Source organism: Talpa occidentalis, unplaced genomic scaffold (assembly GCF_014898055.3).
Source record: "Talpa occidentalis isolate TD23 unplaced genomic scaffold, MPIMG_talOcc4v2.1 talOcc4.4, whole genome shotgun sequence".
Taxonomy (NCBI): Eukaryota; Metazoa; Chordata; class Mammalia; order Eulipotyphla; family Talpidae; genus Talpa; species Talpa occidentalis.
This window is the reverse complement of record NW_023604295.1, coordinates 63,100,223-63,112,818: the sequence shown is the minus strand read 5'-3', so window position 1 is coordinate 63,112,818 and position 12,596 is coordinate 63,100,223. Positions and strand designations below refer to the sequence as shown.

General features: G+C 34.4%; 1 protein-coding gene across 1 annotated transcript; it reads left to right on the top strand.

The window, feature by feature from the left end:
- Nucleotides 1-11,065: 11,065 nt before the first annotated feature.
- LOC119256860 (olfactory receptor 5AC1-like) lies at nt 11,066-11,989 on the top strand. The gene has a single exon (XM_037524611.1). The coding sequence runs from the start codon at nt 11,066-11,068 to the stop codon at nt 11,987-11,989; it is 924 nt and encodes a 307-aa protein (XP_037380508.1).
- The last annotated feature ends 607 nt before the right edge of the window (nt 11,990-12,596 follow it).

Here is a 12,596-nt window from a genome sequence, read left to right as displayed (position 1 = left end):
GTTTCATTACTTTGCATTTGGCTTATGCTTTGGGAAGGGAGAAAGTGGACAAGGAAAAAGAAGGACAGTATATATAAAGGTCTCACTGTTGTAGAAGAAAGTAGGATGAAATAATCAAGAAAAAAAGAAGCATATGGATGGAGATAAGGTCAGCCATATTATCCCCTTTCCCCCCTGCTTTTCTTTCCAACAAGGTGTGAGCTAAAGGGGTAAAGGTCTTTTATCTAAAGGAAAGAGAAAGCCTTCAAATGGTTGTTGACAAAGAAAATTTACACAAGGGGCCTCCCTGGTGGCGCAGACAGTTGAGCACCGCACTGTGAAACTGTCCATAGCCTGCAGTCGGATTTGATCCCTGCCAGCCGGTGAGAATCCCACATGGCGCAGCAGACCTCTCCTGTCTGTCCCGCTGCTCCCCTCTGCAGTGTATTTCAGTCCGCCTGCCTGTACTGTTCCCCACTCTGTCTCTGGTGAATCCTCTCACCCTCCCGCACCTCCGGCCTGTACCCCGGTACTTGTATAAATAAATCTTTTTTTTTTTTTAAAAAAAGAAAATTTACACAAAATTTGGGGTTCGGAAAGAACTCCATCCATTAAAAAAGCTGACATTAATTTCTGTTAAACAATCCTAAAATAGTCACTGACTGCTCATACAAAGTAAGATTAGTTTTTTCTGGAATGATTATTTCTTAGACCTTCTCAGATTACATATGTGGTAGGTGTTTCATTTAAGTGAGATAATTTTTCATTTTTTGTTTATATTATAGTGTAGCTTAATTCATTGAGTTTCAGTTGAGTTCTTAAAATGTGCCTAGTAGCTACTCAGTTAATATGTTTCATGCATATATGATACATATTTATCGTTTGTAATTATTTTATGTAACATTAAAAACCATCAATTTAAAGGAGATAATTACAAATGGTAAGAGTACATTCATCTAAGGTGAGTTGTTCTCACATTTTAGTATGCACATACTTAGAATTATTTGATTTGTCAAATTTTTGATAGGGTCAGAAGTTATACATTGTAACAAACATCTAAGTGATTATGATTTTCATGAGGAAATCAAGCTTTGAGAAATACTGTACTGAAAATTATTTAAGTAATGCTGAGGATAGCTTTTTTTTAAAGATTTATTTTTATTTTTATACAAGAGTTGGGGTACAGGCCAGAGGCGTCGGGCAGTGAGAGGATTCACCACAGACAGAGCGGGAAACAGAACAGGCAGACAGACTGAAATACACTGCTGAGGGGAGCAGCGGGCGCGAAAGGAGAGGTCTGCCATGCCATGTGGGATTCTCCCTGGCCAGCCGGGAATCAAACAGGTGCTACAGAGGCTGAGGACAGCTTCACAGCGCTGCGCTCAACCCATAGCACCATCAGGGAGGCCCCAAGGATAACTTTAATAATGAAATTTTCTTCCTTAAATTATATTTAAATAATATTAATGCCATTTAAATTGATCCATTCATCAGTCTTCAGAATATAGGAAAGTAACTTGTGTGTATTCCATTTGTAGATAAGACAGTATGCTGGAGTAGTATGAATAACAGATTTAATTTATAAAATCTCTTATTTTTCTGAGGTTCAGAAGATGGTGGGCATAAAAGTCTAAGATTTTGTAGAACACACTAGTCACAGCTAAGTCTTTATACACATAGATATAAGAAATAAAAGCAGCATTTGATATCAATTCGCTTGGGCAATTGCTTATTTTCTTTATGAGATATTAATTAAATGATAAATGTGAATGATAAAAATCATCTTTCTTAGAGTGAGACTTATAGAATACTGTGAGAAAGGGTCAAATTAGCAGGGCAATCATTCAGAGTCACTGGAGATGACTGAAGGACTTAGAATAAATTAGGAAGCATTTATTTTTTTAAAAAATGTGGGACCTCCCTTGTGGCCTAGGGGTTGTCTCACCATTATCACTGCAACAGCCTGAGTTCAATACCCAGCCAGGGAGCTAACCCACATGATGTAGCAGACCTCTCCTGCCTCGCCCACTGTTTCCCTTAGTGTATTTCAGTACATCTGCCTGTTCTGTTCTCTGCTCTGCCTCTGGTGAATCCTCTCATTCCCCCACCTCTGGCCTACATCCCAGTTCTTGTACACACACTAAAAAGAAGTGTATATGAAATACATAACACTTATTATGCATCACTGTACATTAAAAAAGATCATTGTAGTATTGGGATGTCATATCATTTGAGCTAGGTATTGCATCCTATACTAGTCTCATGTGCAGAAGAACTATATCAGTAGGCTCAACAGCTGAATGGCAACTCCAATTTACCCTAGACCCCTGAAGTGAAAGAGCTTTTCTGAGTGTGTCTGGTAGTCAGGGTGTATTGTACTGAAAGCTTCAACCTCCCCCAGCAACATGCTCTAGAAGATTACATAGGGGCAGTGGTGGCAGCCAAATGGCAGCACCAGCTCTTTACTTCCCCTATTACTCCCTCCAGGGATGATATGAGAGAAAACTGGTGAAGAGTGACTTCTCTATCCTACCCTACTCCAAATTTAGTTCCACAGCGCAGAGATTCTGCAAATAGGAGATGGGCACAATATTTCAAATTTGATGAAAAACATTAGTATTCATAGAGGGATGATCAACAAACTCCAAGTAGGATAAAAACAAGATCTATCCCTAGACACATCATAGCCAAAATATTCAGTCATAAATTAAATAATATTGAAAGTAGTGAGAGAAAAATACTTGATTATGTACAAAAGAATCACAATCAGATTAACAGCTGACTTCTCCTCAGAAGCAGTGGAGGCCAGACTGCAGTAGGATGATATATTCCAAGTGCTGAAAGAAAAAGATACATAATTCTCAACCAAGGATCCTATAAACAACAAAACAATCTTGTAAAAATCCACAGTTATATAGTGCAGTCAACAACAGATCACACATATGGTGATAGTCTCACCAGGCAATACCATATTGCCTAGGTGTGTAAAAGGCTATACCATTTATGATGCTTATATGACAAGATCACTTCATGATTTATTTCTCAGAATGTATATCTTTCGTTAAATGACACATGAATGTAAAGTTAAAAAAAATCCATAATAAAAAAATCTGAGAGAATTCACGGTTAATAGACCTGTCTTAATAAAGGAAATTATTTAAGCTGAAAAGAAATAAACCACACAGTAACTGAAAACCACACAATGTAACAAAGAAACAGTAAACATAATTATTTTTCTAATTATAAAAGAGAGTATAATTACATTTTCCTTTTCCTTTCTTCTGTGAGCTGATTTACAAAGCAATTGTATAAAATGGTATGTATAAAATTGAATTCTTGGGATATAACAGAGAAATGCAATGCATTTGAAATAAGAACACAAATGAAGCCTGTAAAGATAAAGCTGAACAGTTTTATTAAATTTTGCTTACTGTACTTCAGATATTAAGTCCTAGGGCAAGTTAGGGTTAAGCAGGTAACATCAGGGACAGTACAGGCAGGGAACTTCGGGAGAGTTAAAGAGTCTTCTGAGATGAGAACAGTAAATTCTAAGAAGTGCTAATCAAAACATACTCCAGAGATGAGGTCCGGAAGTCCAGGAGGACTAAATAAACAAGGGCAGTAAAACTTGAGAGAATAAGACTTTGGACAGGGGAGGTAAAAGGAGAAACTCTAAGATAAGAACTGGGAAAATGGGCACATCTGCCTGGGGGAGTATAGTCATTGGGTGAGAGAGCCAATCACAAAGTAGGATGATGAGATTTTATTCATAGAATAGAGAAAAAATATTTAAATATCCTGTAGACACAGGTCCATGGCAGCATCTTTTGCTGTTCCTTGGCATCGCTACCTTGGTCTTTATGCGTTTGTTCTTTTTCCTCTAAATAAACTTCTCTATTGTTCTCTAAATAAAGATTTGCTTCTCTCAGGTTATTTATCTGAGAGTCCATCTGCAAATTCCTTTCTACAATTTTGTGGGAGAAGAACCCGTGGTGGTTCATGGGCTAAATTCCTGGCTTTTCACAGTGAGACTAGGGTGAAAAGCAGCATCAGCAGCTGTACTCATGGTAACAGTGCACACTGGCTTCAATATTACATTTTTACAAATTGAATGTTTGTGGCAACTTTGCACTGAGTAAATCTATTGGTGACGTTTTCTAACAGCAATTGCTCTAACAGCTTATGTCTCTATATAATATTTAATTAAGGTACATAAATTCCCCCAGTAAATTTTTTATTGAAGTAATATTTAAAATATTGTAAATTTTTATATAATATACTTTATAGGCTACATTATAGTATACACATAACCTTATGTGCACTGGAAACAAAAAAAATACATGTGACTTGACTTACTGTAATATTTGCTTTATTACAGTGTAGAAACAAATCTGTAGTATCTCTGAGGTATGCCATGTTAGAATAAGGAAATTATAGCATCTGTTACTGAAGATAACCAGAGATGGTAATTAAGGTCAATAAAACAAATTCTATAAATGATCCCCTTTTTATATCTCAATTAATTTAAGCATCTTGCCTCCTCTCTCTGTTTTCATGATAAGAGGCTAGCAGAGAGGAAGCAAGCTACAGAGAGCGAGAGAGAGCGAGAGAGAGCGAGAGAGAGAGAGAGAGGGGGGGGAAGGGTGAGGGAGAGAGGGAAAAAAGAGAGACTGCATTATTGCTAATCAAGGGAAAATAATGGATATTTTCCTCCCCTTCCTTTTCTATTTCCATGGTCTTCTTAAATGCATCTAAATTCCAATAAGCAAAAATTATTTAGAATTCCAGGACCAATGGAGAGTAGACTTATAAGGAGTTGGGATCATCTAGTAAAACATCTTCAGTTACAAGTGAGGAGTATTAATGTTTCACCACACAGAATAAACAGACATTTCCTTATCACTCTAATGTTCATTTCAATAAGACAGGATTCTTCTTTCTTTATTCAACAAGTTGTCACCTGGGAAGAGACACCATCAATTATGATAGACTCTGCTGTAGTCACGAGGTTAAGGATTTGGGTTGTGAAAAATGGTGAGACAAGTCAAGTGCAGCAAAAGACTGACATTGAAACAAAGACTTGAGTACTTGAGAAAAAAAGTATTTTGAAGAGAGAAAGGCTGCTCTGAGGGTGGGGAGAATGAAGCTTCTAGTTGAATTGGATAAAAAGCATCTATGCCTAAGATAAAATATAATGCAATATATAATAGTTACTGCTCTGACAAAGGAAGCACAAAGTCTTTAGTGTTGGACCTTTCTGGTGGTGCAGGGGTTAAAGTCTCAGCACTATCAAGTTATCACCAGCCACTGCAGCATGAGTTTGATCCCCAGCCAGGGAGCTACCCACATGGTGCAGCAGACCTGTGCTGTCTCACCTGCTGCTCCCCTCAGCAGTGCATTTCAGTAGATCTTCTGTTCTGCTCCCCATTCTGTCTCTGGTGAATCCTCTCACCACCTGCACCTCTGACCACCCCAGTTTTTGCATGCATAAATAAATATAAACAAATCTTTAAAAAAAGTCTTTAGTATTAAATTTGCACAAATCACAGAGCTATTGACCAACAGCATAATTTTCCTTTTTACTCAGTGAATCTCACTCACAGTTACTAGCTATCCTCAGGTAAATTCTGAAATATTTATTCCTCACCAACATCATATACAGAAATTACAAATGAAATTCTTAATTTTAACTTCAACTCCTGGTTGGATTTGATTGTCAAAGAAATATCAGGATCAACTGCCTGAAAAATGAACTAAGTCCACTGGACAAGAATTTTGTATAGAGGATTACTGAATATGTTTCAGGATGAGGGAAGGTTTAAGGATTTCAGTATCTCTTCTAAGAGCCATTGTAGATTACTTAAGGGTTTTAAGCAAAGATGCATCTATGGGTGTGAAAAGGAGGTGACCTCAAAGTATGACATTTTAAAAAGATGACATTGACTAAAATGTAGAGAATGTTAAGAGAAAATGTTAGAAAATATACATAAATTAATAATATATAGTTATGTCAGTAGAAGAACTGTTAAGAACTATTAATGGGTAGAACAACTATTAAGACACTTCTCCAAAGAAGATATATAGATGGCCAACAGACACATTTAAAAAATCAGAAAATGATTTTGCGTCAGGAAAATGCAAATCAAAACTAAAAGATATCATCTCTCTCCTGTGAGAATGGTTTATATCAAAAAGACCAGAAAAAAAAAAACAAGTGTTGGCAAAGGGGTTAGAAAAGACCCTAAATTTGGATTTGAGCATGTTGAATTTGATGATTCTTAAAACTTTTGAAGACTCAAAAAAGTGGTTGGAATATGAAAATATCAAGAGAAATAAAAGTATATAAAACTGCTCAGGGGCAGGCTGTCAAGTTGCCTTACAGTGAATGCTAACAACACAAAGTGTGGTTCTAATTATTACACCAGGGTATGTCTGGGGAAGGACTCACTGATTAGTTCACAATGCCCAGTAGAACAACGTTGCCTTCATCCTATAGGGAATCCACTGGTAACTTTCACTGAGGGAATTCCAAGGTTCTTTTTTGTAGCATTTTCAGGAATGCATACAATTAAAAAAATCACAAATATGTAGATATAGATATATGTATATATATACACACACACTTGAAGTTCCCAATGAAAACCTTTGCACAAGTGATCACTGCTTTATTCTACAGCTTCCACTGTTTTTGTTTTAGGTTTTAAATGGAAATGCAGACATAGACATGGAGACAGACCTAGCCTTATTAGTTTGGCAATTTATGATGATGACTCTGGCCCTAATGCAGAATATGGTACAGGGAAAAATAAGTCTGTTATATTTTTTGGGGGGGGAAACAACCGATCTTTCTTTAAGAAAACACCACTTTTTCTATCTCCTCAGGACTTGCTGGTGAGGACACTGACCTAATTTAATTATTTATAATTTTTTGATTTGCCTATCTGATGATGAAATATACAGCTAAGATATGAAAGTTCTGGTAATCTTAAAATATTTTCTCTTTCTTTTCAGGATTGAAAATTCTAAATCACTATCATAGGTAGTAATTGTTTTACTGTTTAGAAGACAAGTATATTAAGATTTCTTAGTAAACTTAGAATAATAGAAAAATAAGACAAGAAGGAAAAATCAGAGGCTATCTCATGCTATAAAATTTTTAGTATGGACAACTAAACTCTTTGCTCAAACATCCTTAATACAGTCATGGAATCATGAGAAGATGGGTGAAGATCATCAAGGATAACTTTCTTAGTCTCCTTAATTCCAAATAGATAGGGATATATGTGTTTTATCCATATCTATTATCCGTATGGATACAGACATCTGTGTGTTTAAATCTTATGAAAAAAGATTTCAAATATCTAATAGCTCTTTGCTTAATTATAAATGTCATAATATCAATTATGAGTTCATGGTGCAAGAAATTGGGCAGGCTCATTCAGAGCAAAACCTCCACTTTGGGCACTAAATGATTGCTCTGGGTGTTCAATTTTCAGCAGAGACATATGTCAGTGTTCTTGCTGGTTGTGTTAATGAATAAGAGAAATAATGCTTTTGGACCTATTGTAAAGTTAAGTAAACCCAATATGGATAAATAGGGAAATTTTTAATGTATTTTAATCAACAACAATTTATGTGTTAAAATTGTGTTACTAATTTTAGTTTGAGAAACAATTGAATGTACATCCCAAATCACAAGTGAGTTTTCTCCTCAAGGTATTCTAAGTGTGTCTGCATGCCACTCTAAATAGCTTGGAATCATTTATGGGTAGAACAACTATGTTACTTAAATTGATATGTCTTAGAACAAAACCAAAGTATTTGAAGATCATATCAAATATTCCATCTGTAATAGTTATGAAAATTATAAGATATTTAGCATATAACAAAAAAGGAAAGTAGTCAGATGTAAAGAAAACTAGAGAGATAATTTACTGTACTTGTTTTTTATACTTTGTGTAAAAAATATTTTTCAACTATTCAAAAAATAGAAATAAAAAAGGAGAAAGTGAGAACAAAGATGACTCTCAGTAGCTGAAATCATGTATCACTGAAAATATTCAAAAATATGTTATATAATCTAAAATAATCTGATTTTAAGATACATTGTTATAAAAACACTTACATGGCTAATTCCTATTTTTTTTTCATTAAAATGCAATACTACTAAATGCAATACTAGAACATTGTTCCTGTTTCTTTTTGTTCTCTTCCCCTCTTATTAACAAGTTATGACTATCATTCAATATGTCATTGTACACATATAAATATGTGCAGTTGTATAAACAGAGTAATAATGTATCATTTTTATCACAAAAACTTTCGGGGGGAGTGGTTTTTCCCTCTTCCCTCTCCTTTATTCTTTCCTTGCACCTACACCAAGACAATAAACATCAACAACCTGATGTCATTTCATACAATCTTTGTTCATATTGTTACAAGCTAATATGTGTTCATAGATGTATATGTAGCAAGAATCATAAGACCTTATAGTCTGTTTAATGTGATTGTATTACGTATGTTCCCATTTCTCTATCAGTGTGGTGTTGCCAATGCAACATCTTTTCATCTTATTTTACTTAGTTTCCTAACACATGTGGAAATTTCCTTGAGTTAATGAGTAGAACAATAGCTTATTTTTAAACAACTGCCATAATACTGACTAGTAAGAATAAACCGGGATTTGTAAAACCACTGCTTCATCTGATTGGTTTTCATAATATTTCCAGTCTTCTGCCACCATGAACAATGCTGCAGTGAACTTCCCTCCATATGAACTGATACATTATTACTATGGATTGAATTGTAGGTCTGGATCACTTGGTTGAAGAGTAAGTATATTTTTATTTTTAAAAGATGTTGTCAAATTGCACTTAAAGACTTAATAATTTCATTGTGATTAGAAAGTGAGAGTGACCCTTTCCAAATTTCCAGAAGCAATAATTTTGCTAGTCTCAGTAGTCTTATTTTTATATTTGCACATCCTGAATACTGAGGAAGATAAGCATCTTTTCCTAAATTAAATATGATGATACAATTTTCAGTAACTTGCTTATTCAGTTGCATTTTCATTGTTCTATTTTTGTAAAATTTCTTTGTATGTGATTGGTACTCATTTTACTTTCAGTATTAGTTATACATATTTCTTCTAAAATTCAAATCATCCTTCACTTTATTGTAGGTTTGACACATACACCATTTTCACGCAACTAAAAATTATATCTTTATAATTTGGGGGTTTTTAAATCTTAGTCAAAGATTTTTTATAACATTTAAATTGTATTTATTTCATGATTATTTTTAAGTCCATAGAACAGACTTACTTTCTGTTCACACTTTTTGCTTTATTTGAATTTAAAGTTTATGCTGTTACATCAAAAAGTGATTAGCAAAAGTTTTTTCCAAATCAGCGGGGTGTCTGTTTTGGTTAATGTCTCTTTTGCTGTACAGAAGCTTTTCAGTTTGATGTAATCCCAGGTGTTTATCTTTTCCTTGACTTTCTTTGCTTTGGGTGACAAGTCTTTAAAGAGGTTACAGAAATGTATGTCTTCTAGTATATTTTATGGTTTCAGGTCTTATGTCCAGTTATTTTATCCATTTTGAATTGATTTTTGTGCATGGTGAGAGATAGTGGTCTAGTTTCATTTTTTTGCATGTGGTGATGCACGGTTGTTGCTGATAGAAGGAATTATGCTCAGAGAAATAAGCCAGAAGGAAAAAGAAAAATATCGGATGGTTTCACTTATAGCAGGAATATAGGGGAACCCAATAAGACATCAGTGTAAAAAAATAATAACAGTACAAAACACAACAAAGCAAAACCAGACAATTATAAATCAGAGACATCCTGCAGGGGAGGAGGAGGGAGAGGGATCAGAGGGAGAGAGGGAGGAGCACAGGAGACTGAGGTGATGGTGCCCGGGTGCATTGGTGAAGGAAACTCTATGGGGGACTACACCTGAGGGGGAGGGGGGAAGCAAATATTGTTTAAAAATGAACGGTGATGTAAAAAAAAGTTAAAAAACTTTTCAAATGATGAGCATTCTAATCTTAATTAAGATTCTAAATGAATTTAATTTCAATTCTAATGACATATTTATAATATTAATTCACCTTACTAAGAACAATTTTAACTGTCTGTTTCTCCAGAAAATATATAATACCATTTGGTAATTTTCTTTACATAGGTCATATATTTGGCTGCTAGAGGGGGAAGAAGAGTAGAAGGGAATAAAGGGCCCAGAGGCATAAAGGACTGTGAGTGCTTTGATAGTGGTGGTGGTGTTGTAACAGATATCTGACGGAGTGTGAACTTACTCCCCTAAATCAAGGACAGTGGTATAAACCAATGTTACCACAATAAAGAAAAAAAAAGGAAAAAAATATTATTTCAATGTACTTTAAGGTTTTATCGCATTATAACTGAAATATTTCTCTTACTTCCTTCTGGTAATTATTGTTCAGAAAAAAACCTAGTCGTTATTTATGTATTCATTCAGCATGCAGTGCTTATTGAAACCATGATATTTAATTATAATAATATAACATCAGCATAAGATATTAATTGATCTATATTTTTGTATTTTATTATTCCTTTATTATTTATTTTTGTATTTTAAATACATTAGAATTTTCAAGAAAATACTGCATAATAATGGTAAGTGAACATTTCAATCTTTTAATTTGGAGATGCTGTATTATATAAAATGCACATTGTTAGTTTTGATCACTAATATTTAGCATATTAAATAGCTGAATTATGTTATTTTAAAATATTCTTAAGTTAGAAAGTAATTATTAAACTGCAGCCAATTTTTCCAAGTGAAATATATACCCACATCTCTTGTTCATGGAATGAAATCTTTACATATTCTCTTTATATATTTTTCTAATTTTTAGGAACTGTTTCCCAAGTTCTTATTGTTTATAAAGAACACTTGCTCAAGGATCAAAATGCATATCTTCTGAACAAAAGAGATACATAAGCAGGGAAGATGGATTTTTTAAAAATAAAATGTGATTATTTTCATGGTCTTTTGTGAGAGTATTATTTACTTTTTCATTGCAGTGATCACCGCAAGTGAATATGATGGACATAAACAAGACACAGGTGACTCAGTTTGTTCTCACAGGACTCACAGATAGTCCTGGACTGCAGGTTCCTCTGTTCCTGGTGTTCTTGGGCATCTACCTCATCACCATGGTGGGCAACCTTGGACTGATTTTTCTCATCTGGAAGGACCCCCAACTTCACACCCCCATGTACTTCTTCCTTGGAAGTTTAGCTTTTGCAGATGCTTGTTCTTCATCATCTGTGACTCCAAAAATGCTAGTTAATTTTTTATCAAAGAATCACATAATATCACTTGCAGAGTGCATCACCCAATTTTATTTTTTTGCCTCCAGTGCAAACACAGAATGCTTCCTTTTGGTAGTGATGGCCTATGACCGCTATGTGGCCATATGTAACCCCCTGCTTTATCCAGCAGTAATGTCTAATATTGTCAGTATTCAATTATTAGGTGTTTCATATATCATTGGGTTTCTTCATCCCATGATGCATGTGGGTTTGTTATTTAGATTAACTTTCTGCAAGTCCAATGTAATACATTATTTCTATTGTGAAGTTTTACAACTGTTTAAGATTTCCTGTACTGACCCTACAATTAACATGCTCCTGATTTTTATATTTTCAGTCTTTATCCAGTCTTTCACCTTTGTGACTATCATCATTTCTTATTCTTATGTCCTCTATGCCATCTTGAAAAAGAAGTCTGAAAAGGGCAGAAGCAAAGCTTTCTCCACTTGCAGTGCCCATCTGCTGTCTGTCTCTTTGTTCTATGGTACTCTCTTCATCATGTATGTGCGTCCTGGGTCTGGACCAGCTGAAAATCAGGATAAAATGTATTCTCTATTTTACACAATCATAATCCCCCTACTAAATCCTTTTATTTATAGTCTGAGGAACAAAGAAGTTATAGGTGCCTTGAGAAGAATAATAAGTAAGTAAAGATTTCTTAAGGCAAATTTTAAACTTGTTCTTTTCAAACACTGCAAAACACAAGGGGCCTGGAGTTAAGCAAGTAGCTTAATTTTAAGGGTGCTAGCATCTAGGGCAGTTTCTGAGTGCTGTGTAATAAACTCAGTGAAATCGTTATTTTGTTTCAGTGGAAGGAAATTCTTCATATGACATAAAATTTTATTCTCTATGAAAAACAGAACATTCTTTTAAAAATTGAACATTTTGATTTGCAATTTTTGACTCTGTAATCTCCTCTAAAATAAATACAGTAGTTTGTAACTTTACTGTGACAGACATTTGCATGTTAATTTGAGGTTGCTGTGACTGAGCCAAGCATATGAGAGACTTGCTGCTTCACACTAGTTCATAGATGCAGATGAAGTCATTTCTTGAAGGAAACTATGCCTGAAGAAAAATCTTTCTTTGTAGTGAAGAAAAATCTTTCTTTGTAGTGAAGAAAATGTTTTAAAAGCATAGGCTATAAGTGATTAGTGGATTTTAATGAGAACAATAAAAATACACTATAGAAATATGATTAAAATATATCAAAATACATAGTATATTCTATCAGGGAAATTATAGGCAATATTGATAT

Excerpts from the sequence above, each read along its gene's own strand:
- LOC119256860 (XM_037524611.1), top strand. The coding sequence starts at position 11,066 with ATGATGGACATAAACAAGACACAGGTGACTCAGTTTGTTCTCACAGGA.